Below are 26,377 nucleotides of genomic sequence, written 5' to 3' on the forward strand. Positions count from 1 at the left end.
AGGTAATTAAGGAATTTTCCACTGCCCTTTGATCTGCAATTATTGCAGTAATGCAGAGAGAATGATCACAAGAAAGGACAGTAGTGAGGACAGACATCAGAAAGAACTGAAGCTTTTCCATTGACCTCGGCAAAAATGCTGTTGGCTCCTGCCAGCTGCAAGCATATCCTAAATTTTTCTCCCTGGAAGGGAGTTACCAAGTGTCCTTTCACATGCTCCTTGTAGTGACAGAGATCAGTTGGTGGCAACTGTCGAATCCTGTCTGCCAAGATACTGGCATCTGTGTGAGCTAAGAGTTTTGCAGGGTTTGGTTTAAAAAAGCAAGGGTTGCATTTTCAGGCAATAGAAAAAGTCCTTGGGTTCTCCTCTCTTGAAGTGTTTAATTATGTAATGTGACTTTTCTTAATTGTTGCTTAGCAGTTCTGAAATAGTGGAGGGAGTTATTTAAAAAGACTGCATACTGTTCTACTGTCAGGTAGAGACAACTTGATCATGGCACCAGCCTCCATGGTGTACTGAATTGGAGACCACATTTCCTTCATAAATTGTACTGCTGGAGCTACAGTTGGGTTGTATTTGAAGAATGCAAGAGAGGAGCCAAGTCCAGTAAGGACCTGAGGAATCTGCTTGTTATTCAGGTTGAAAGTCTGGCTGGTTATGAAGAACACACAGAAGACTTGCTCCCTGCTCTGTAACTAATCTGGAAAACAGAAAGCATGGGATCTGATCTCCTTTTGAAGCTCATACACTGCTGTTGACTCAACAGTAAATCTGTTGTTCTAGAAATCTTTTCCTCAGCTCACAGGAATTTGGGACAAACAGACTATCAAGCTTTGAGCGCAAAAAAAAAAAAAAGAGGAAAAATCATGAAGTCCATGCATTTGATTCAGGCCTAGTCAGGCAGTGTGCTGTCGATGTGTTTTCAAACCTCAGTTCTATCACTCTGCAACAGTCAGACCTATCAGGCTTTCCTTAATATGTTACACGAAAAGGGCTGCAGCACACAGAGCCTGGAACACATCAGTTTACAGATCCCAAGAGGGTCCTGTGGAGTCTATTACTTTGATGAAGTGGTATTTAAAATTGCATTACCCAGCAGTTGTTTAACCCTCCAGATGTTGCCCCTGTGGAGTGTTTAATACGATGTGAAGTGTTGGTAGGCTAGGCCATAACCTCATGTCATCTTTTCAGCAGGTCACATCAGGTCTTACAATCTTTTACAAAATCAATACAGGATGCCCCGACGTAGCAATTTCTCTCCTCCGTGTTCTTTTTCAAATAGTGAAAAAAAAAAAAAGAAGGGGGGAAAAAAAGAAAAAACAACCCAAAGTAATCCAAAAGGATAGGAGAAAGGAAGGAGATCTGAATGCAAACAATCTCTAAAGAAACTTTTGTTGAGCTAGGTTTTTTTTTTTCCGCGGTGTGCCCTTGACAGCCCAGATAAGGCGGCCTGGTGCTGCCACCTGCTGGTTCCCCTGCTATTGACGTTGCCCATCGTCAACGTTGCGCATCAGCAACTGAAAAGAAATCGGCGTCCCGGAGAAATAAACACTAATTCTCAGGGGAAACCGGCAAATGGCATATACCACCCGCCCACTCACACTTCCACCCCCCCTTAACTTAATTTCCTACTAATCCTACTTAGTTTCTGGTAGGATTTTTGAATCTTTGTACAACATACTGATAGTAATTCCTATGGTCACAAACAAGATAAGGCGTATCTGTGAATTCAGTAAATTTTCTTTGCTTATGATCAAGTCAACTTTTAGAAACATTTAGTCAGAAACTGCATACAGCTTATGGACCTGATGCTACACAGTGTTTTTAATGGTTTAGATGCTTGGTGCCACAGTTATTAATCTTACAGAGATGGCTTCCAAAGTCAATTAAAAAAGACTCTTGAGAAAAGTGTTTTCTGTCATCTGACTTCATCTTCTGTTATTCAAATAAAGTCCTGTGGAGTGAAATCTTTCGTTTACAATTACTTGTAGCATACCCTTGCCTGATACTAATAGCAGCAGTAAAGCAGCATTTAGTGTTGCAAGAGGAGCTTGGGTTCTCAACCACAGTCGTGCTGCAATTTCTAGCTCTGAGAGTGTTCCCTCTCACCTTTGCAGGTCCGTCTCCTCTACCACTTACCTCTTCCCAAAATGCAAGGCTCTGGGTGTCCTTTGGCCACAAGAAGCATGGACATGTTTGCATCCTTCACACTACACTGAAGGAGCTAAACTCAAAAGAAGCATTTTGTGTGTGTACTTAAGAGAAAAGATTTCAGCAAGCTAAATAAGCAGACCTATGCTTGCTGAGTGGCAGTCTCCATGCTGGAGGTGTGATTAGTGTTAATGTAGGCACTCAGTGTGATGTAAAATATAAAATGAATTGTCAATAATACAAAACTGAAATGCAGATATATTTAAAGAGAGAAAACTTCTTCAATATATTTGAGTTGCAACTGATACATGAGTACATGGGGAAGTAATGACACTTTCATCTTACCAGACTTCCAGTCCTTGAGCCAACTATGCTGGCAACAGAATGGTGAATGTTGGCATGGGGCTAGAGGCCGTGTTCACATCTCTTGGGACCACCCGGGAAACAAAAATCACCGTTGTTGTGACAGTGTAGATCTAATTCATGTTATTTGCTTTATAACGTTCATGTGTCCTTAATAAGTACTTTGGGGGAGAGAGTGAGCATTCATAGGGAGCAGACAGTTGTAGAGTATACAGCGAGTGTAGGCCAACTAGGCATTTGCCATTTCAAGTCAGGCATACTTCAGTAGCAACTAGAAACAGGTGATCTGACCTTTTAAAGTGTCACTGTTGACATGTCTACCTGGGGACAAAGAGTATTTTTGAAAACAGATTTCTCTGGATTATACTGCACAGTTCAGTTGACCTTTTAGTATCAAGATCTTATTTAAATTATGTGTATGTGTGCATCAGTTAAAGAGAATTCAGTCATTATTTTACCAAATTTTGTTGTTGTCTGACATGACAATTCCCATTCTAAGACTTGTATTTTTGGTATAATTCTTGTCAGAGTATCATTTTCTGAACACAAAAACTTCAAAAGGTTCAAACTGCTATTGCCACTGTCCTGTATCCAATAGAAGAAATATATTTTTACTGCAGAGGAAAATGACTTGTTTCATGCTTCTCACATATTATCTTTTTTAAACATTTGGACAGATACGCATCCATTTGTTATATAAATAATCTATGGGTTATTACTGGAAATGCTGGTTGAAAGTTCAAGAACAGGCTTTTCTGTGAAATTTTTGTATTCATAAGTTCAGTCACTGCAATAAATCCTGAGACTATTGCCTGCTTAGCATCATTTTGCACTGTACACCAATGGCTAAAACAGGGAAGCTGGGAGCCCCACATCTGAATATGTCAAATTCTCTGAACAGCTTGATTGGAGTTTGATTTTCTTCTTAAATAATTCAAGTTGTTCTGAAGAGAACATATAATCACAATTATCTGATAGTCAAATCCTTGGGGGCTATCATACAAAGCTCCACTACTGCTAATAGAGGCTTCGTTTGAGCAAATCTTACTGCAGCATTTTGTAGTTGCTAGAAAAAAAGTGTTCTTTGTGAGTGCTGTAGTTCAGAGCTGTAAGGTCTTTGTGAATGGTTACTCTCAAAGTGCTACAGAAGTTCCCCGGTTCAAGGTGGCTCCTGGCTCCTCGGAAAAATGAATGTGGGTTTCCAGCCTGGGAGGAGAGAAATAAGTGAAAAAGAAGCATCCTTGGGCTAGACAGGACAGGTCTCCCTAAAGCAGCTCTGCAACCAGGATCAGTCAGTGCTGAGCTTGTTTAGGAGAAGGAAGAAAGTTGAGAGCTAACCCCAGTAAACACAATGAGTACCCATGAATCCAAATTCTCAATCACAATCACAATAAAAGCTCCTCCAGCCCTATTTGTCAGAGCAAAAGTATTTTCAGATTATAAAATCAGGAGCTGCTATGTGGTCACCTAACCACATAATTTAGGACACAGACCAACCTTGAATTTGATCCAGTTTAAAAAAACCAACAACATCTATTCTCGATTTAAAAATTACTAACAGTAGAAAAGCCATAAGAACCTATTTTGATTTATGCTAGTTGCTAAGTATTTCCTTGGTGAAATGTGAGCCCTTCTTCTGCACATTTGTCCAACCACCAAATGTTTTGATGTCTTGCTAGGCTGGAAGAGCATTAGTCCTGAAGTAAGTACTTACCATCTCTAACTAGTAATCCTTAAAACCTTTTCTTGATACACTGAAAAGACTGCATACCCACAACTTCCATCAGAAGGTCCTTGTAAGTCTTTTGGTTGCTCTCAGAGCAGTTGCCTACACCTTCTCTGCTTTTCAGGTAGTCTTTAGGAGTGCCTGAACTAAACACTGTGCTTCAGAGCTTAATACACATATGGAGGAAACAAAGCAACAAAGCCTCCCTGCCAAAAATGCAAGTTCCCAACATTATGTTACTTCAGGACCAGTTTTAATCTTGGTATTCACATCCAGCTAATGCCCTGGACCTGGCCCAGGACGGTGCTCCTGCCAGCATGCACAGCCCCTACACCTTTGCATATGACTTCACTTTTCCCCACTGGATGAATGACTATTGCTCAGTCATGTGCCATCAAATGGTTGAGCACTTCAAATTTTTTCTTCTAGAGTTCCTTTAATCCTTGTTCTACATGATAGCCTAATCTTTGTAAAACCTGCCAATGATTTAGGTGATGATTTTATTCTCCTATCAGTGCTTAATACCACCTCTGTTACCAATAGTAAAATTAGTACCATATTTTTGCAGGGCACTCTCAGAAACAAAACTGCTCACTGCTGAACTGTTCAGCTACAGAAATGTTAGCTAGTATCATTGCTATTCTTTGTAGCTTAATTTCCCTGAAGTCACACATTATTATTCATTTCATGTCTAAGATATTATGTAGAGTTATTGTGCTGCATTTTCAGCTCAGAGATATTGATCTTAAGTGATGTAAGGAAGGTTGGCAAGTAGAAGTCATTTTCTCTGTTTCTATTGTGCTTTTCAGGTGAAAGGGCCAAAGTCACTTATTAATTAATCAGCTCCATGAACAAATTGAAATAATATATTCTGCAGGTACTAATTGAAATAACATATTATACATTAATGGAATGAAAGCCACAACAAAGAAAAACAGAAGTTTCACAAGAATTTAGTGATAGACCATGAAGAGGATCCTGAGAGAAACAGGGAAACAACTCTCTTTAGTCATAAAGGCAAATTCACTTTATTTCTTTCTGAAATTTGTTTGTATTTAGTCTTGCCTCTACATGCCAACTCCACCTTTTTGCTCTCTTTCAAATGTTGGGCATGTTTTGATATGCTTGATAGGTCTCTGTTAAACAATTCCCATCAGAGTGCCCACAACACACATGTATCACATATAAAAAAAATCTCATGGCTCTTCTTTCACATGCAATTCTGCAAAAATAACAAGCTACAAATAAGCAGGGGTGCATATTTTCCATGATTCATGTTGCAGAACCCACCATATACTGTAGGACTGCTGTACAGAATCTGATCTTTCACAGAAAAAAAAAAGTTACCAGGCTGTCTGATGGCGAGAGGAGCCTTCCCAAACAAGAACTGAACATTAATCATGTCAGGATGACTCAGATTGTTTTTGTGATTCTTCAGAGAGACAATCTGAGATAATAGCTGGATTGTGTGAACTATTGCTATAATTTATTACAATAAAAATTCAAAATACAATGACTTGTATTCATATTACTGTTGTAAGTTGGAATTTTTTTACTATGTATACAAAGAACACAGTAATACTTATATTTCTAGCCACTCCATGTGAATAAACATATAGAAAAATATTTATATAAGTCCTCTGTATGCTCCATAGGCAATATGCAAAGTTTCCACCTAACAAATATAGCAACATGCATTTTGTAGGCTCAGTGAAGTATGTTTTGATAAGAAGACATTATCAGAACAGGACTCAGTTATGGAGGTAGGCAGGTAGTCAGCCTTAGGACATCAAAGAATTTATAATACAGTTGTTATGTGTTGAAGATGGAAGCCTATGATAGAACAACATTTCTTTTCCAGATGGTGAAACAAAAAAGAACAAAAATAAGCTCAAACCTTTGCTTAAATATATAAATTAGATTTGTGATGCTTGTGATACAAAGAAAGAAAGAAACACAGGGTATTCCTTTTTCACAAAATAGAATTAATGCCTTGGTGATGTAGCTGGAATAGTGTAGGCAGCACAAAGTATCAGTGCAGTTAAAAGATATCTCTGATGTTTGGGTGTTGTACAGGCAGGTTAAGTACATGTTTTTAATTTAGCCAACCAGAACCCATGACTCAAGGTGAGAAAAATTCTTCTTTAGTGCTGTACTCCATCTTTTGCCAAAAAGCTGTTCCCAATCAAAACTATATTTATCCATTATTTACCAGTTATGTCAACCGCGGACAAGTTGTTCTGAAAATATTTGTTTAAGTTAGCCAGACAGGCAGCAAGAAAAATAAGGAGAAGAAAGAAGAAAACACAACAGAAATGCATCTAAAATTCCAGGGAAAACCTTTCTGTTGACTTTATTAGAATTAGGTCAAGATCTGCAGTCAACAGATTAGAATGATGGCCATTAATATAAGGGAAGGAGACTAGAGACTCTTAAAGAAAGAAGAAACAGAAACAGAAACTTCCAAAATTCCCATTAAAGGGATAAAATGGAGATCCAGCTATAAACAAGCAATGAAAGAGAACAAAAACCGAGGAGGTGAAGTAAAAAGATATGTGCCCATTCATTTTAATAGACAGAGATGCCAGGCATTGCCTTGTCTGCAGATTTTCCTAAATGGGTGCTAGAGCCACAGGCTAGGTTCAGTATGGCCAAGATATTGAAACAGATGAAAAATTTGGAGAGATTATTTATGTCTGAAGCTTTGGAAAGATCACATCTAGGTAGTAGTAAAGAGAAAGATTTATCTTTCATTTTAAATTAAGTTCTGTTTGGAAATGCTTGGGGATTTTTTTGTTACAAAATTGTATTTGGGGTCCTCCTCTGAGAGAATATTTTAGTTTGTAATTTTTACCCTGGCAGAATTATTTTAGCAGAGCACGGGTGCAGCAAGTATGTATCAGTAATGACCATGAAAGGACAAACAGCACACAGCAAGCTTTATAGGATTCAGGAAAGACAGAGTCTAAGTTTAACCACAAAGAAATCCAAACATGTTAAGAAATATGTCTGAAATAAAGTAACTATCAAAAATCAGTCTTTGCAGGGAGTCTAAATGTGGAAGGCATATTGTCATCTTAATACATAAAAGACTGACGCATCTTTTGAAGAACAAACTGCAATTCTTTCTAAACCGTAAAGCTTTGAAGGGAGACCAGGCATGGATTTACCAGCCAGGGAAAAGGTCCTTTAGCTGCTTTCCTCTTGCCCCAGCATTACCTCCCCACGATGCTCCCTTGCATGCCTTTCAAATTAAAACATCCTACCATGTAGCTACTAGAGAGAAGCGTGGATGACCAATAGATGAGTAGATAATAGATAGAGGCTGCTTGGGTTTTTCTCCCACAGTTTTCTGGTTTGTGATGCTGCAGCTTTATTTGCCTTGTCACATCTCCCCACTGATTACCTGTCCTTCTTGAGTCAGCTTCCAGTGCTGTATTTTATTTCCAGTGCTGCAAATTGTTTCCATTTTCAATTTACCATGCACAGGTAATTATAATTTTCCCTGTGAACATGGGCAAATAGCTTGCAGTCTTGACAACCACAATATAAATGATGGAAGCACATGCTGTCGATGCTCAAGCTAACAGAAGAACACAGGCCTCCAAACCTTTTCAGGGTTTACAACACAAGATGACCTTGTTACACTAGTCTTACAGATGTGAATTAGGGCAGAGGTGACTCATCATAATAAATATCTGTTATATAGCCCAGATCTTTCATGGCCACCATTTTCCCATAGCACATTCAGGTACCAGTGTTCTTGTGAGTTACAGCATCCTCCTCAATTTCAGGTGTTTGCCTGTGTTGTGATGTGCCTCCTCCAAAGACACCCCACTCCCCTGCCGCTACAACCGTCTCAAGTTCAGGCCCCTCCATGCATATAGGCACCATGGTGTGATTTTCCAGGTGAGCATTGTATTGCTCTTTCCCCCTCTATGTTGATACAAAGAGGTTCTTTGAACAAAACCAAGGAAGAATCTTAGCAGAAGTTCTCAGTGTTCTTGGGGAATGTAATATGGAGAGCCCAACTGTTAAATCTTGTCATTGATGGTGGACAAACTGTTACAAAGTTGTTCCTTTTCCTAACATGGAACTGAATTTGCTAGCACACTATGCCATTACCTCCCCAAGTGGCAAAAGACCCATATAGGGTTCTATGAAAAGTCACATAAAGCCACAGGGGAAGAGTAGTCAGCAGCGCCTCCCAAATAGTTACACTTCAAAAACATCAGCTTGTAGCAGTCATGGTAAAATTCAAAATTTTAGCAGTTCAAAATTCCAGCAGTTCCCTCAATGTGATCAGATCGTCCTTTCTCCATGAGCAGCTGAGCCAGGTTTTGAGACAGCAATGTTTCCACACAAATTAGTAGTAGTAATAGAAGTCTGTTGTTGTTATTATTGTTACTATTATTGTCATTGTTCTTGTTATTATTATTATTATTATTATCATTATAATCAGCAGTAATAACAATAATAATGCCTGCTCCTCCCCATCACTGCTCCACGTGGAAAGCTTTGTAAAACAGTTTTCAAGCTAATTGTACACATAGTGGGCAGATGCAGAGCACATCTGTTTCAAAGGATGTGCTGTCAGCAGCAAAGGCACTGCCACATGAAATGCCAGCGTATGAAAAGGCACCAGCAGACTTGCTGTAGGATCCCAAGGGAGGTGAATGTTTTCCCTCCTGTGACCAGAGATGGGATCACCCAGCCTGTGCAACAGCAGTGAGTGATATGCAGCCTCCATCCTACTGTTCCTGCTTGCCAATCCACACATACATGCTGCACCACACAACTGCGCTCATTACCCTCTACAAATATCAGGTTGCCAGAGACTAAGATGAGTTTTTCTTATTCTTGATGACAAATGTTTTTAGATTCCCCGGAGGAATAGCATCCCGCCATACATTTTCAATTGTCTTATGTGTTTCTATGAAGCTGTGAGGATGAATGAACAAAAATCACTAGCGATGATGAAAGGGTTTGACGAATGGCTACCAAAACCTGACTTTGAGCTAGTTACCAATGCCTAAACACGTGCCTACAGAAGCCATCTAGGAACAAGCCAGAACCAGGCGTGTTGCCCTCCTCCAAGAGATATTCTCCTCTCTCTCAGCTGAATGAAGTACTGCTTCAGGCATTGCCAGCTCAGTGAGGATGCAGCCCCAAATGTTGTGATGTTGTGGATGACAGCAGGGCATGGTTACATTTCTTAGCCCCAGCTGCATCACACGAGCTGGAGCCCAGCAGCCAGCAGCCCAGAGCTATGCCACACCATGACAGCCCTTCTTGCTCCTTTGGGAAGTTAGTGCTGCTCCAAGCTGTGGGAAAACCATGACCAGACTGTGTTTTTGATTTCTACTGCTTGCCCAGCCACACCATCAGACTGTCTCATTTTTAGCAAATGATGTAAACTTCAGTGAATTCTCCAGATATTAAAAGACTATCCTTCAGCCTGCTACGCTACCATTGAATGTGACCCCCCACCTACACTGCAGCCCTTCAAGTTATCCTTCATTTGTTTGTTGGTGTGCTCCCTTAGATCTGCAGATCACTTTGATTATTTGAACATCTGGAAGTTGTCACATGCTTTTTTTTGACCGTGACCATCTGAAATATTACCCAGCAGGACTTGGAGGGAGACACAGTAAGGAAACAAAAACATCCTACTCATAAGAACATGTGGCAGGAATTATCAAATGACACCATCCCAAAGGGGAGTGCTATATATCCAAGCAGATGAACTTTATCTCCATCCCCTAAAGCTGGGACAATTGCTTTCCATAACATCCATTCCAGACATAAAAAAATATTACATACAAATGCCTAATATATTTTTCATTAAATATTATGTTATGGAAGTTGGCTGTCTATTACTACTGGAGAAAAAAAGCATTTCTTTCATCTTCTGAGTTTCAAAGCTGAAGAGCTGAAGAGTAGCTCCCCATGTATGTGATTCTATAGAAAAGCCTCTCCAAAATGGTTCAGCCTCTAAGGTCATTAGGGTGCATAGCCCTGGTTTGCCAGTTGTCTTCACAGACAGAGTGCAGGTTCTTTGGTAAAGCTGGAATGGGATATGCAAAAAAAAAAAGAGAAGGAAAAGGTTGAAATACAAAGTCAGAGTTTCTCAGCAATCTCGTCATGAAGACTAGGGGCTCTGGAGAAGACAGCCCAAAAATTGATGCAAATGAAACACCCAGAGCACCAACAAAATGCAGCACCCACAAAATGTAATTTAATTACACAGGTGGAAGCCTATGGAATTCAAGCACAATTTTCAAATCTGGTTTCTTGTTCGCACCAAGATACAGACAGCAAGTGAAGTGTGGAGAGCCGTGAAGACTGTACCATTGCAGTTTGCTGTTAACTAATCAGTGATATTTTAGCCTTTGCCAAAACGTTCCCCCTAAAACCAGAACCAGATGAAAGCGAGTCTCCTTCTGGCCAGCCTGTTTGCTTACAGACTGAAATCCCATTGCCTCGGAAGCAATCAGAGCAACAACCAGGAGCAGCACTCCCATGCATGACTTCAAAGCCCATCTTCCCCATGGACAAGCCTGCTGGAAGGGGGCTTTCTGCTGCGGTTTCCTTCCAGGGACATGTCCAGGTTTCCCTGGAAACTCATAGTCAAATCTGTGTACCTGCTTCTTCCTCAGCCTCTGGATGTATCTGGAGTTAAATCAGACCTGGATGTACTGGCTTTGCCCCATGGCTGCTGTTGCTTCTTCGTTGGGTCTACTTTTATATTCAGTAGCACAGCACTGTGATTTCGCATTATTTGTATCAGTGCCCGTAGCTACTGAAGGCATGAATATGATCATCATCGGATTGTATGAATTTGAGACAAGTCAAATGTATCTCGATTCAATCCTAATGACCTAGAAGGAAATCCTCATACTGAAGTGACATTGGTTCCCAGGGACCTTCTTGACAGAGGTGCTCTCCTGCAGTGTAACACAACAAAAATATTCCATGTTCTTTATATTGGGGTATGAAGAAAGGTGCAGTTTTTTAATTCGCAGCTACTGTCGGTTGTGCCACGTCTCTGTTTTAGCCATTGACTGCTCCATCAGTAAAAAATACCTGTAGGTCCCATCAACTTTTCAGGAGGCAACGCAGTTCGAGCTCAACCTCAGCACAGGACAAATCACTCCCTCTTTGCCACGTGGGCGTAATTTCGAACTCCCGCTCCAGCCCGCATTTTCCCTTTGGGAAACGGGCGCTGCCCACTCGGGACGCGCGGGCTGCCGGGCGCAGTTCGAGGGAATCGCCACGAGGGGGCGCTCCCGCCACGCCGCTCGCCTTGCAGGGCGGCCCCGCGCCCTCCTCCCCACTCTCAGCAGTAAATGATAGATAGATGGATGGATGGATGGATGGATGGATAGATAGATAGATAGATAGATAGATAAATTTTGGATAACACCACATCAACAATTTAAACTGTCCTCCATAGACATCTTTAGAAAAATACTACATATAAAAGAATTTTTTTTTTTGCTTTACTATGAGAAAAAAAAGAAGATTGCTTTGACGTATCTTCCGTCCTTCGTTTTTGGTTTTATGCTATATTGAGATTTCTCAAATGACGGGCTATAATGGATACCAAAAACATCACTTCAAATATATTTCTATAATTACTATTTTTCATATTCAGCATTACACAAGTCAAAGTAAGTAGTACAATTCTTATTATGTATTTTTCCTTTGCAGAATTAAAATCTTGTCAGTATTGTGCCAGATCAGTGCCGGTACACTGGCCGTATTTGTGCTACTGTGCCAGTACCAGTAAAACAGAAAGGAAGAGCGTTCAGGAGAGAGAGATGATAAAAAGGCACCATTTCTGCATTACATGAAGGATGGATGCTGACTGCTGCAGAGAGCTTTTCTCTGGCAGAGCAAGAAGAAATAGGCAGCTGTGGCTGCTGTCCCATGCATAGGACCATGAGGCCTCAGTGATGTGGAGCAATGAGCTCCATGCTGGTGCAGGACTTTCAGGAACTGGGAAAGGGTGCAGCTTCTACAGGCAACATTAGACTTCTTCACCATGATGGGCAAGAAAAGGCTTTCTCTTCTTTTTTTTTTTTTTTTTAAAATGCAATTGGAGCAGCGCGTTTAAAATCTTTATAAAAGCAGTGGGCTCTGCATGGTCTGAAAGATATGTTCTCCTGTCTTTCTCATGCTCAGCCTTGTATTTCCCAGTGCTGCGTCCCAGGTCAGGCAGTGCCAGTGCCACCAAACACACATGTCCTGTGGTCTTCTGCTTACTCTTGATGCTTCGCTGGTCACAGCATTAAACAAACAGAACAGGAGGTCAGCAGCCATCTGTGAGTGTTCTCAGGGTGCAGAAACTAAGTGACGACCATAGTGAGAGGCAGGTGGTTGGCCCTGATGTCACTATTCCAGCTGTTATTTATGTTTTGGGTTTTGTTTGTTTATTATTATTATTGTTATTATTATTATTATCACTCCTTCCTCTCTCTCGCTCTCACTCCTCCAGGTCTTCTGTCATCCAAGCCCATGTTTCTTTATTTCTCATTAAAATACATAAGGTGATCAAAGCCACTCTCTCTAATCCATGCTGTTGGAGGGAAGAGGTTGCCTAAAGCTTTCTAGAGACAGAGTTGCATTCCCAGCAACACCCAGATGGTGTGGTCTAGTGTGGAAGGAGAGGCAGGAGGAGTTGAAAGAATCTTTCAAAAATGCCCCAACACTACCCTACTGTACCAAAAAGTTACTGCAACTGGCATCCACCTAGCAAGCACAATCTTACCTGCTGGGCAAAGAATAACTAGGCTTTAAAAACAATCTTCAGGTTTCACATCTCTGATTTCAGTGGAATTATCCTGGGAGTGTGGGGCAGGAAGGAACAGTGGGGGATGCTAACAGAGGCATTGAAAGGTCAGCAGATGCTAAGCATTCCTTGCAGATGGGAATCCCAAAGTGCAGTGTTAACACAGCAATGGGGTTCAAGCAGAGAGTAAAGGTGAATTTATTTTTTCTTCCACTCAGCTCTAACCAACAGCCGAAGAAATATCTAAAATTCAGATCTTCCATGTCATTTTGGGTGGTTTTCCTTTTTTTTTATTTTTTTTTCCCAATGAAATATCTGAATATCAGTAAGACACAAGTATACAGAAAAAGTAGATTATATGGATCTGTATTACAGGAACTGCACTGGGAAGAAGCCCTTTGGAACAAAATGGAAGTCTGACATTTCAGGTGTTCCCATTATAGGAAGAAAATAAAGTTAGAAGTGAAAAGTCCCCCCTGCACACAAATGCATAGGTGAGAGAATAGCTGCAGTTGCTCCTTCAAGCCTGGAGCTTCCAACAATGATAGAAAAGGATGAGGAAAATTATTGAGAAGAAAATAAGAGAAGGGAGATTAGGCAATGCCTTGCTAGTCAGTGGCCCAGCAAGGTTTCTGAAGTACTTCAGGTAGGGTGGAGGAGGGACAAATGTAGCAACCAAAACTGACTTAATGCTCATTAATTAAGCATTATCTAATTATTTGCACTGCATCTTCAGCAGTTTACTTTGCTTCTAGTGTCTCCTTTTGAAACACCAGAACATTTGAAATAAAGATATCTATTGATGACTTTCCACATATATGTCCCCTCCCCCTAAAAGTTTTATCTGTTATTTAGGGACAACATGAGCTTCCACAGGCCTATTCAGTGATTTCACTGGAGCCAATATGGACTAGGGCTTTGAAATATTTCCTAGTCTTGGCTTTTATTTGCCTTCCTGCCTCCCACAGACCCTATCTTTGATAAGAGGCCAAGATGCTCTGCATTGCTCTGTGGACACACTCACCTTACTTTTACCGTGAGAGAAACTCAAAATCTCATTTTGTTTTCTGTTTTAGATGTAATTCTAGGGTAGTCACACACCGAGGATTCCTTTTGCCTATCTCCAGTCAATGCACCTAAGCCAGTGAATAACTCGCCTCCCTCCTACCTCCTGAGGTCCCCAGCAACACCTCCCCATCAGGCGAGGATGTCACTGCTGTGTAATGGCACCCTCCTCCCCAAGATATCACTCCAGACCCCTTTTCCATCAGCCTGGAATGCTGCTGGAGGCTCCTTTTATTTTTTCTTCTAATTTCTTTCAATTCCAAGAGAGATAAAGCAGAGGAGGCAAGTGTAAAGAGCATTACTGAACACTGTAGGAACGTGTGAGAGGGATCAATGAAACGAGGATCAAAGGAACAAAGGGAAAAGAAAACATAAAAGATCGAGAATCCTAAAAAAGGTGTTACTGGGGGGTGGTGGGGGAGAAGAAAGATAATGCAAAAGAAAAGTCATATAAAGAACAGCGCATCAGAAGAGATGAACTCAAAAAAGGTCATAGATTTCAGGTTATACATTCCTCTCAGCAAAAAGGTAGAAAAGTAAGTTACATTAAATATGCTATTACCATACATCTTTTAAACAGGAAAGGAGGAAAGGAATAAAGAGGTGGATAGAAAAGTTATATGAAATACCTCATTTATGTGAAACACATGCAGAAGTAGCAGCCACAAGGTTAAGAGGAAGGGTGGTAAGTAGTATCTCTTTTGAAAGCTCACATCTGTGATGAATCTAATGAGATATTTCAGAATCTAGTCAAATCAATAAAAAAGAGCCAATGAAGGTGAATGCAGCAGAATATGTTTCGAGAGCAAAGAAAAATTGTAATAAAAATTGTGCAAATGCCACTAACAAGGTAACATTTACAATTGTGTCTTAATATTGTTTGATATTTACTGTCCATGTCCACAATTGTAAATAAGGACTATCTTTTAGCATTTGAGCAGGTTCTCAGAGTTTACTCTCACAGCAATTTCTCTTAACAATTTACATATATAGATACCTTAGAGCAAATAGTGATGATGGTAATCACGCTCTTTCATGCATTTGTGTTAAAGAATCAGGTCAGCAGATTCCTCACTCTCACCCACACACAAAGACACCAGCAGATTAAAGGACTACAAGTATTTCACAGTTTAGAAACAGAAAAAGAAAAGTGGCCTTTTGAAAAGAGAAAGATTATCTGAAAAATGAGGATACTATTCAATGGACAACTTAAGATGCCTCACTGACCTAAGAAGAGTCAGCTACTCACAAAAGGGAACAGCCATCTGTGTTTTACTGCAAAGGATCTGGGCATCACTGTGACACATCAGCTTGCACAATGTAGTAGTTGTGTGTACAGACAGAAGCATAACAGTAATTGTCTGTCCTCCTCCTGTAAAACCTGAGTGGGAGCCCTGCAGCCTGCTTTGGCCACTGTCCTCCAGGGAAGCTATAACATCTCCCAGTTTGTCGGAGAGCAACAAAGTCATTGAGCACTTCATAAAACATCAGTAAGAAAACAAAGGAAGCTGTAACTTTGCAATGATCATTTATGACTTTGAGCAAAAATGTAGGGAACATTTTATTATGGTGTTTATAGCAGCCTGGACAAAAATAAAGGGATAAATTGAAGCAAAGAAGATTTAGTTTAAATAATAGGGGAAAAAAATGTTGTAGTGGCAGAGATAATGACTGTCTGGAGAAATTCTGCAGCCCTCAAGTCAATGTCTGTAGAAACAAACCCGTTTATTTGTACACATGTCACTTAAGGAGTCTACAATCTGGAACAGCACTAGGAGGAGGAACCCAGCCTCACAGAGATAATTCTTTCTTCCACGTCTTGGATACAGGGACTTCAGCCTGTCTTCAGCTCACAGGAGACAAAAGCATCAGTCTGCTCAGCATAGTCAGATCAAAAGGCAGACTGGAATGATTCACAACCACTTAGCAACTTGCTTAAATTAATTGCGTACACAGAATATGTTCAAATAAATTATTGATAATTTCTTTTAAATATCTTGGGATTAAAACCTGATTTCATATAGGTGTCTATAGCCATTAACTTTCTTTTAGCGAAATTCCTGTGTTTTGTGCACCTAAGTTAGTAATCCCAGTGCTAGTTCTATATACAAGATCTCTAGCTAAAAAGGACATTATAAATATGGCAATTTTAAAATATAAATTCAAACAGCTGTTATTCACTTGGCATAAAGATAAATAAATGGAAGAATCAGAAATAAATGACAGTTATTCCCAGCTCCTCGTTACATTTAGTTGAAGAAAACGGCCTTCTCTCACTTTAGTTGTCTGCTTTGGCTTTTGTTATTTTTTTTTTTAATAAATAAGTGTCATAAATGCAGTCCTATAGGTCTCATTTTCTGAAACTGTATTTTACCATCCTATTTGCTATTTCTTGGAGAACTATTTGTCATTTGTGTATCTCATGATTTCAAACAGCTTTTTAGGGTTCAATTTGAAAAAAAGCAATTCTACTGCTTGGTATAAATTGCTTTCTAGTTGAAAAAATGTCACTGTTGGATTTTAAAGGGCCAGCCACTGTTGACCTTGTCTGATTTTTTGGGTTTTGATTCCAACTGTGCATGCCTGTGGCCAACAGGTTGGCAATCCACCAGCTGCATTCAGACACCCTTGCTCCTAATTACTCAATTCCCCAGTTCTCCTCCCTTGTTGGTTCTATTCTGGTCACCATAATTAATGTCCATTTCTTACTCTGGTATTCACCTTCAGCTCATTAATTTTTGGCCACTACTACTTTTTCAGATCAGTATTTTGCAATTTTTCTCATCACTTTTTAAAGCCTTTTCCCTCCCTCTTCAGTTTTGTAGAGTTGAGGGATAGTTTTTAATTCCACCTTACAGAAGGATGCCTAAATATTTTGATGTTGTCAGGTAGGTGCCAGGGAAGCTCCCATTTCTCCCACTGGCTATTTTCCCTCCCAGGCTGGTCTGGGAGGGAAACAGAAACATCTCAAATGTGCAGCAGCACCAGCAAACACTTCCTTCCCCTGAAGGCTTGAGAGCTGTTTTATGCACAGGAATGTATGAGGAAAAAGGCTGCCTGTTGAACCCCAATGCTCAGATGGAATTTCCCAGCTCCAAATGGTTATCTTAGCAAATATTACAATTATTATCCCCCAAGGATATTAAGGAGTTTGTTTTCAGCTTCCTGGGTAGAGCCAGGAGGCACTGATTGATGGCTCTTCCCCAGGAGACAAGAAAAGTGGTCACTTCAGACTGAATTTCTTTCTCAGTCCTTTTATTCCTCAACAGACTTGTAGCATCTCTGAAATTCCTAACGGGTATATCATTCTGTAACCAGTCATACTTCAGCTGTTTGGCACTTGTACAAACATGCCTTAATCTGAATTAATCTTAATTCTTGGAAGTGGATCTTCATATAAAGTTGGAAACAAAGATTGAGCTTTTCTCTGTGGGAAGTAAAAGGAAGCTTGTGCGTACTTGGAGTTTCCAGTCCCACTATTGTATCACTGGCAGATAACAGGGATGAGGTTAATTATCAAAAGATTGCAGGCAAACCCTTTAAAAATCAAGTGGTTGTAGGACAATTTTTTTTTGGGTCAAATTCACTCGTGTAACAATTGAGTTGCATCACTTGAAACTAACGTCAAATGAAAACTTAATACAGCTCCCTGACTGCTTTGAAATCCTTATTAGTAATGCATATTTTTACTTTACAAACATTGTGTTAAATCCTGTGCAAATACAGGTGAAGACATCCATTCAATAGATACTTTGCACTTATTGAGATAAAAGAACTAGGATAAATACAAAATGGGCTCAGGAATACAAATGCTCCACATCTTTTTATTGGCCAGTTGGTGTTGCAAAGTGATTTGGGGGAAAAAAGTAGTATTTCTTAGGGTAAATTTGCATGAAATACCAAATGCATGAATCTGAAAGGTTAGTTATTTGAGGGGAGTGATTCTTCAAAGGAGACACTGGTATCTAATTAGTTAACTCCTGAGGCAAAGCAGGCAACATACCAGCTGATGCAATTGGTGGCAGCAGGAGTTTGGAAATAAATATCTCTATTTGGCAGTGAGAGTGAAACAGAGCTCAAATTTCTGTGGATTTTCTGGCCTGAAGTTCATGCCACAGAGCCTGCATTTTTGTGGTAAAGATAAATTAAATCTCAAGAGCTTAAGATCTGGGGTTCAATATGGGTATTTATTAAAATGCATCTGGCCTCCCTAGACTGTGAATATTTTGAGTTGTCCTAGATGGAACTCTAGATAAAATTGAAGTTTTGTGAGGCATTTCCAGTATTTTCTGATTAAGGATTAATACAATTGTGCTAACAAAAACTGAGACACTTTAAAGCAATGATCCTAGCTAGGAACCAGACACAGTGGCATGTGAAAACAAAGAACAAAAAAAAAAATCCAACCCTCCAGAAACCTCACAGGACCAAAACCTGGGAAACAGCCATTCATGGTGATTTATGTTTTGTTTTTTCCTGGTTTCATTCAGGCTACCTCTTTAGAGATGCTGCAGCCAGGGCTACAGCTGCAGCAGGTTGCTAATAGAGGCAGTGGAGAAGCTCAGCTCTCTTCTGCTCCCAGATGCTCTGTGCGGGAGCCCTATCCCACGGAACAACAGCTCAGGTAAATATCTGAAGTTAACTGAAATGACTCTGGCATTACAGTATTCAAATTTATTGTCTGATTGTGTCTATGACTGTCCCACTTTTTTTGTGTGTTAGAACGTGCGTGTTTAGCTTCAGTAGTCCGTTTGAAACAAGATTCCTGATTCTAAATATCAAACAAAAGGCAGCAGCATGACAGATGGCACTAGAGTTGGCTGTGCTGTGTCTATCCTGTGCATTCCCAAAAAGGCTTGTTTGTCCTAAGGACCCTTTGATGCCCTGGAGGTGTCAGCATTTTGTCATTTGACTGAGCTCCCATCATCGCTTTTTTGCTCAGAGATTTTGCCTACCATCCTTGTTTCATCTCTCTCAGTAAAAAGTGCTGTTTCCTAGGCCAAGCAGAGATTTCTGGTTCCAGCTCAGTATAGCTTCAGAAGCTCCATATCTGCTGTCTCATGGGCAATGGCTACATGCTTTCATAAATCTACCAGTAGGTCTCTGTGAGTAACCTCAGCAGTAGACATACAACAACACACCTGAATAAAGCCCTTGAATTAAAATGACAGCCTCCTGCCTTACTACTCAAGGTTTGCTCTACAGACAGTATATTTGGCACTTCCAAACTACTACCATTTCAGCTTAAATTGTTGCATTGTATTACAAGTGACAGCAAGGAGAAAGAAACACTGTCCTTCCTATTTAGCAAATACACACGTGTGTTCTCAGCCAGCTTTGTTCGTGTCCGTTCCTACGGAAATGCAGTTCAGTTGATCGGGTCTTGGGTAGCGACTGAATCGCTGGAGCAGGCTGTGCAGGCTGCTCTTGTTACAGAACACGTCTAGCTTAAAGAGAAGTTTGCTTATGTGATGATGAGCAAGCTGGAAAGGTCTCACTGCTGATAGCTTGATAAAAAGAAAATAAAAAGTAAATGATTATCAACAAAGTGTGTTTAATTAGGTGTCACCAAGAGAAAGAAAATGCCATTTCATGTCACTTTTTAGAAAGCACAAGGTGTGTAACTTTTGGGGATGATTTTGCTCTTGACTAATCTTCAGATTCAGTATTAAAATCTCAAACTTCCCAAAGGAAAGAGATTCTGCATCTTTTAATGAAAGATAAAACAACAATATAAACATACACAAATTTACAGAGAAAGGATCAAGTTTAATACATCTGGAGTAAAAGGTGTTCTTTTTTAAATATGGTATAAAAATAAATGCAAGAAACATTAACAGAGAATATACAGACAACAGACAAAGACACAGGCTTTCTTTCTCAGTGTGAATACATCAGTGAAATGAAACCTTCTGTGCTAATTTATTGTGCAATAAATGTGATGCCATATGTATATTTATTAATATATGCATTTTTTTACATTTCTTCCAGTTTTTTGATTGAAGTATTTTTTTTAATAAACTGTGCCTAGCAGAAGCTTTTTTTTCACTGTACTCGAGCTTGCAGAAAATAAAAAGACATAGATCCAGCTTGATATGAAGGAGGAAGTGAGCAGACAGTTTTCAAAATGGAGGCATCGAAAGGCTAGAGAGTCCCTCGGAGTCTGTAATGCCTTAGTATACACAAAAGAAAACAAGTCAGGTCCTTGCTCATGCAACATCTTGTTCTACTGTCCTCTGAGTCAGGCAATCAGTGAGCTACAAAGTATATGTAATGATTTGAGTCTGCTTCCATGCTACAAGGTGATCCTTTTAGTAGGACTGCACTAGACTGGTTAACCTCTTTGATGTGAGCGATTTCCCCTGAGGAAAAGATAAAAACAAAAAACAAAAACAGAAAACAGAGGCATGATCACTGCAAACCTGTTCATCAGCAACCACTTAGTGTTGCCATATCACTGTCAAATAACTAGGGGCACCAACTGGAGTCTGTCAAATCTTAAACCACAGGAAGCCCTTTTGCTTAAGACACCTGCCCTGCCAGCCAGCCAGATTGTTTTACAGAATAAGTTAGCAAATTTAAAGGCCATTTTTGAATGAGGTTGATTTCAGCTGAGGAGAAACTAATGCTGAGGTTTTGGCTGTTGGTGATACTCAGAACTTGAAGACCACTACAACTGAGAGTGCCTTGTGCTACAAAGATGGATGCCCAAGCTGAGTAGCTCTGTCGCAGAAGACAAAAAGCTACTTTAAAGTTCAGGTAAGAAAGTAAGAGGCAGATTGCATATAGGCAGGAAAGCAACTTTTCCATGAATATAGCCATCAGTGTGCTGAGACCATATTTACTATTTATGAGAAACATTGGTCAGGTATATTACATGTGACTGCATAACACTGCTTTGAAGGTGTTTGGATTTCCACATTTTTATTTTCCTCATCATTCTTCCCATTGCAAGGATGCAATTTCAGGGTTTTTTTAGCAAGTCCTTCTAATAAGGTATAACGACTGTCCCACAAGAGTTAGGTGTACAGTGTTAAAATAATAGTGTAGGGTATGTTGTCACGGTACATTTCAGGCAGATTTGAGCTTTATCAGAGCCAGACAAAAGCCATGAAACCACATAACAAAAATTAGCTTTCCTAAGGCCACATAAAAAGAGTTAGCTCTCCTAGGGCAATCCTATTGTGGCTCTGATCCAACAGAGGCAGAGCTGGCACAGCACACTTACATCACTCCTCAAAATTCCACAGGCATAACCTGATAAGGTAACTTAAATGGATCATAAAACATTGAATAGCAAGTGGCTCTGTCTAACTCTCCAATTAGGTATTTCATACTTACATTTATTGTATTGTTCATTTTAAGTGCACAGCTTAGCAAAATCAAACTGATTTCAAGGAGGCTACAATAATAGATACTGTAAATATGGAAAGATGCTACATCTTCTGCAGTAAATGGTAAATTAATTTATTCTGCCATATCAATGAGTTGTTAAGTCAGCTGCTGTATTATAAACCAGTGGAATTACACAATTTAATATCTAAAGATAACATCTGTTATCTTTATCAATTAAATTTATGCTCACAGGGATCTTCAAGTTGGTTTTGAGCATTTGTTCTATTGTAATATATCAGAGTAAGGCTTCGAAAAAAGGAAAAATAACTTTTATTTTTTGTGCTCTGAAATGCATGTTTAACAAATTAGTATAAATATTTCACCTACAATATAATTTCAAAGGAAACTCACAATCTGCAGTGTTGAGTTAGACTGCTCATCCATCAGGTTCAACATATCACCCAACGGTATTAAAACCTGCTTCTTAGAAAAACGGAAAGTGTATTTCCAGGCATGCTGTCTTCCCTGTGTCTAGTTTTAACTCTGTCAGTTTCTAAGTATATTAAATTCACAGCTTCTTGACACTTCTTAAGCCTTACATTATGTTTTTCTCTAAAGTAACAGGTAAACTGTTATGCTAAGATATATTTGCTTTTTAAATACTCAAAAAAGTCTCAACAGCTGTGTGGCACTGGAATAAAATTTAAAACAGCAAGTCCAGAACTAAGTGTTTTCTTAGGCAATTTATGCTTGTCAGCCTTGGACATAATCTTGGAGAATACTAAGCATATGTTTATCCTTGCCTTTGATGAAGGTTTTTTGCTTAATTTTACAGGTCTACAGGCTTGGCTACTTACTGTAAACATGAATGAGTTCCCTTTAGTGGTGAACTGTATAAACCAATTAATTAAAGCAATTAAACTAGGAACTCTGTATTAGTTATTAAAACAATTTATTCAATACAGCACTGGAAAGCTGTGCAAGCTCTTGAAGTATAAAATCTGTGAAATAATTTTTATTCTTATCTGCAACAAGTAGTTGTAAATTCTCTGGATTTTTTAGATGAACCATAACCAATTTTTAGCATCTCAGGAACAAACTGTGATATCATATAAACCAGGAAGTTTTGGCATAAAAGCAGGCCAAACACAAGTGATTAGTTAGGCAATCTCACCTGTATAATTTTGTTTTACATATTCTTTGAATTTTCCCTATAGACACAGTGAGCTATGTATTTCTTTATTCTATATTTCTGTGACAAGGGTTTTTTTCTGTATTCTGTGTCACTTATTCCCTGGATATTGCTGGCCTTTCAATACCTTTTCTTGTAAGCCCAACAGTGATCAGGATTTCTCTGGACGATCCTCTCCTTCGTCTCCCCTCCCTGCCTCAGAGAGTATTACACTTCTTAAAGATATGAAGTCTCCATCTGAACCACAATAAGGTATGTTCTTTTCCACCTATTAGTATATTGTAGTTGGAAAAATTACAACTTAGAGGATACACTCTCCTTAGGAGATCTTCTTCCATGTTTACTCTGAATCATACTTAGTTCACTAACTGGGAAAATAAGCTTTTAATAAACAGAATCCATAGCAGCCCCTAATACAGAATTATCCCTTCTTCTTATTCAGATTTGCAGAGATTTGTTATTTTCCAGTTTACAGATTATTTATTTCAAACTCTGTCCCAGAGTATACTTCTACTTTAGCTCTGTACAGTAGGGTTTCATAATTATCATCTCTAGTAGACTTCCACATTCACTCTATTTATGGACTGATGTAAGGATAATCCCTTATGGGTCATAATTTAAGAGCTAAGCCTGGCTATTTCTTTCAGATACAATGTTAGCATTTCCATAAGCCAAATGTCGATTTGGGAAACTATATCTAAGAGGACAGTTTTGAGATGTGTAGCATATGAGTCATCACACATAGGAAAATGTTTCCTGTGCTAATGAGATTATAGAACAATTGGAAAAAAAAGCTGGAAGAAGCTGTAGATGTTTATCTGAAGAACGAAAAAGAGACCCTTAATATTTTCAATATATTCTTGTTATCAGCCTTTAGAAGTATATGGCCAAATTCCTCACAGGATTAGGATTTCCGGCTGTCTTGGTGCACTCTAGATATATGAATTAAAAGTGTTTAACAATTTCACTAATAATACACAACCCAAAATGAAACCCCACGCACATACCCTGACCAAGGAGTCAAAGTATGAGAAGGCAGCACAGGAATTGGAGTGAACAAGTACATCTAAGAATACAAAATGAATTGGCCCCAGTGTTCAGTTCCTACCTTAACATATTAACTGTTTAACATAGAATTGTCTTTACAACTTTACTTTCAGAGAATTTAAGGGGAAGATTATAAAACCATGTGCAGATGTATGAGTTGCTAAACGCAAATTTTCTGATGACCTGTTTATACAGCATGACAATAACATCTTAAATAATCCAGCAAACAAGTCAGCAACAACCTCAGGGGCTGCAGCTGAAATGTAGGGTAAAGGAAGAATAAGTCTTTTCCTTTTAGAAGATGAATTCTCTTCCTTTCTGCTAAGCAATGTCACTGGCTCTCTTTTTAACATGTTTCTTTATTTTCAGAGCAGATATAAAAGAGAACTCTGTGCATCTGACCAGGTAACGGAGAAACAGTGTGAACTTCGCTGTGAGAAAAATGAGATGTAGAGCAAGAATCATCTCTCCTTGCTGTCACTGCTCACCATCTGCTGATATGCAACACACCTGCATTGGCAGGGAAAGCTCCCACGTGACGTCACATTGCGCCACACAGAGCTGGTATATAAACAGCCCCTGACAGAAGCACATCTGGAGAGGCACAGGAGCAGAAACAGCATGTCTCTTTCCAAGATTAGGCAGTCCTTGCTCCTCTAGCACAGGGGAATTGCTTTAGCACCACTCAGGGGGTCAGGACTCTGCTTCAGTTCAAAAAAGCAGTGTAAGACACTGCTCTCAGCCACCCATGCAGGTCTATTTCCCATTCAAATATTTGAGTAAAGGGAGGAGGTTAGCATTTACTGAATTTGGGGCATGAGTTGTCAGCACAGCTGCAGTATTAAGTGGTTGCATGTGCAGGAAAATCCTTCTGCCTTCTGTGGGGATTTGCAGTTCTCTGTTCACTTCTCATTAGGTCGTGCCATTTCCTGGACTGGTCCATACACCAGAGACAGCAGCTGAGCAACTGCATTCCTTTTTTGGCTCGTTTCAAATTGAGTGATACTCTTGATTTCTTTCCTTTTCCCACTAATCTTTAAGTTTACTACTCTCATTGGTGATTAACCTACAAACTTTAGCCAAATGGGGTAGCTGGAACTTAAATAACCATCTGAAGTGTGAGGTAACACCTAAGATTTTCCAAGGCATCAATGTACTAGACAAATATTTCTAGTATGTGTTTGTCCTAGGCCTGACTGCTTTCAGGTTTCTGTACCTTTCTGCAGTTCTCATTCCTGCAAATAGCTTAAGATGCAGGGAGATGTTTGCCAGCTAGGAAAGGGCGGTGAATGGTACACACTGGCTCTTCACCTAGCTGTGCAAGTGTGCTACCCCTCAGCTCTATTTTCCCATCACAGAGCACAACAGCTTAGCTCCAGTCACTGCAGAACAGGGCAAGGAGGCCAGTCCTAACTGGTGTGTCCTACAGATGCTCTTTTTATCTCGTTAGCCTGGGCATCATTCTTTATAAAACCTAAAACTAGATTTTTTGACTAATTACTAGTCCAAATAAAAAACCTAAATTACTTACTTTATCAGTTCTTTTTAGTCAAGCATCAATAAGCCATCTCTTTCCTGAAAAGAGCTCTCATTTCTACAATTACTTATTATTTATATTACTGTTTTGTATTTGTCAAACAAGAAGCTTTGTGTTTCTTTCTGACTAGCTATACATAGTTTTTTTTAACTTTTAGGAATAACATATAAATAAATTTCAAAGGTATAATCAGGATTTCTTCCATGACTGTGCATTGAACATGATGTCCCACAGCTGATACTTCATTTGAGCTCATTTGTAATGCTATGCTCAGAAAAAATATAGCCCTTGTTGGGATTTTAGGCCTTGATGTAATTCTGATGTGGTACAGTAGAGAGTACATAACAAGTTTTACCTGTTGATGTAGAAAAATTTCTTGATGAAAAAATAAATTGATATATTATCAATAAAGGGACAGATTTTAACATGACAGATTTTACACTGGTTTAAGCATCCAGAAAGTCTATCCACTCACTTATAAGAAATGAAGAAGCTATTTTTAAGAGTTTTAATTTCCATCTCTAGACCATAATTTGCTGTGTCTTGTTAAGTGACATTTGACTGAGCCATTGTGAAAACGTGCTGTGTTCAACAGGCCTTCCATTTCTCATTTCATGCACGAAATGGTCTAATGTTACTGGTTTGGAGGGGGGAAATGTCAAAGGACACTGGTAAGCAAATTCTTCCAGCTAAGTGGGAGAAGACAGCTAGGAATGAGTAATGCAGTGCATAATGGTTTTAAACACAGTTATTAAAAGGCATCTAGTTTACAAGGTATTGAGTGAAGGCAATTATCATCTGATGGCTCTCTGGTTTAGTACATAAACTGAGTTTAGTTTGGTTTGGTTTGGTTTGATTTGGTTTGGTTTGGTTTGGTTTGGTTTGGTTTGATTTGGCTTGGTTTGGTTTGTTCTGGCTGTACTTCCATGAAATATCACAAATTTGCAACAAAAACTTTTTTTTTTTTTTGCCTTCCATACAATTGAGCAGTGACAGATAAAACAAGGAATGCTGATGGTGGTGCCTGAAACAATGGCACCAACAAATGATGATGAAGTGTGTGTCCCTAGGCAGATCTGAGGAAGGAGGCTGAAACTTCTTGCCCTGATAACTTGATTCCTGAGGAGACAAGAAGGTTTACATGGGGTGGAAATGAAATTTGCCCAC

The 26,377-nt window shown here is 39.4% G+C and overlaps 1 protein-coding gene across 10 annotated transcripts in view; it reads right to left on the minus strand.

Moving 5' to 3' along the window:
- Positions 1-3,228: 3,228 nt before the first annotated feature.
- Positions 3,229-26,377, minus strand: part of RGS7 (regulator of G protein signaling 7) — a 234,252-nt gene continuing 211,103 nt past the window's right edge. For 5 of the 10 annotated variants that reach the window (XR_011337012.1, XM_069852377.1, XM_069852375.1 and 2 more), the window contains one exon: positions 20,129-20,461. Coding sequence is in view for 5 of the 10 variants with exons in the window: in XM_069852377.1 (XP_069708478.1) it covers positions 20,411-20,461 (51 nt within the window). In the remaining 5 variants the exon portion in view is untranslated. Of the gene's footprint in view, positions 3,721-18,899; positions 20,462-26,377 lie in introns of those variants that run through there. The other 5 variants (XM_069852376.1, XM_069852373.1, XM_069852370.1 and 2 more) reach the window with 4 other exon arrangements.

This window comes from Phaenicophaeus curvirostris, chromosome 2 (genome assembly GCF_032191515.1).
Source record: "Phaenicophaeus curvirostris isolate KB17595 chromosome 2, BPBGC_Pcur_1.0, whole genome shotgun sequence".
In the NCBI taxonomy this organism is placed as follows: Eukaryota; Metazoa; Chordata; class Aves; order Cuculiformes; family Cuculidae; genus Phaenicophaeus; species Phaenicophaeus curvirostris.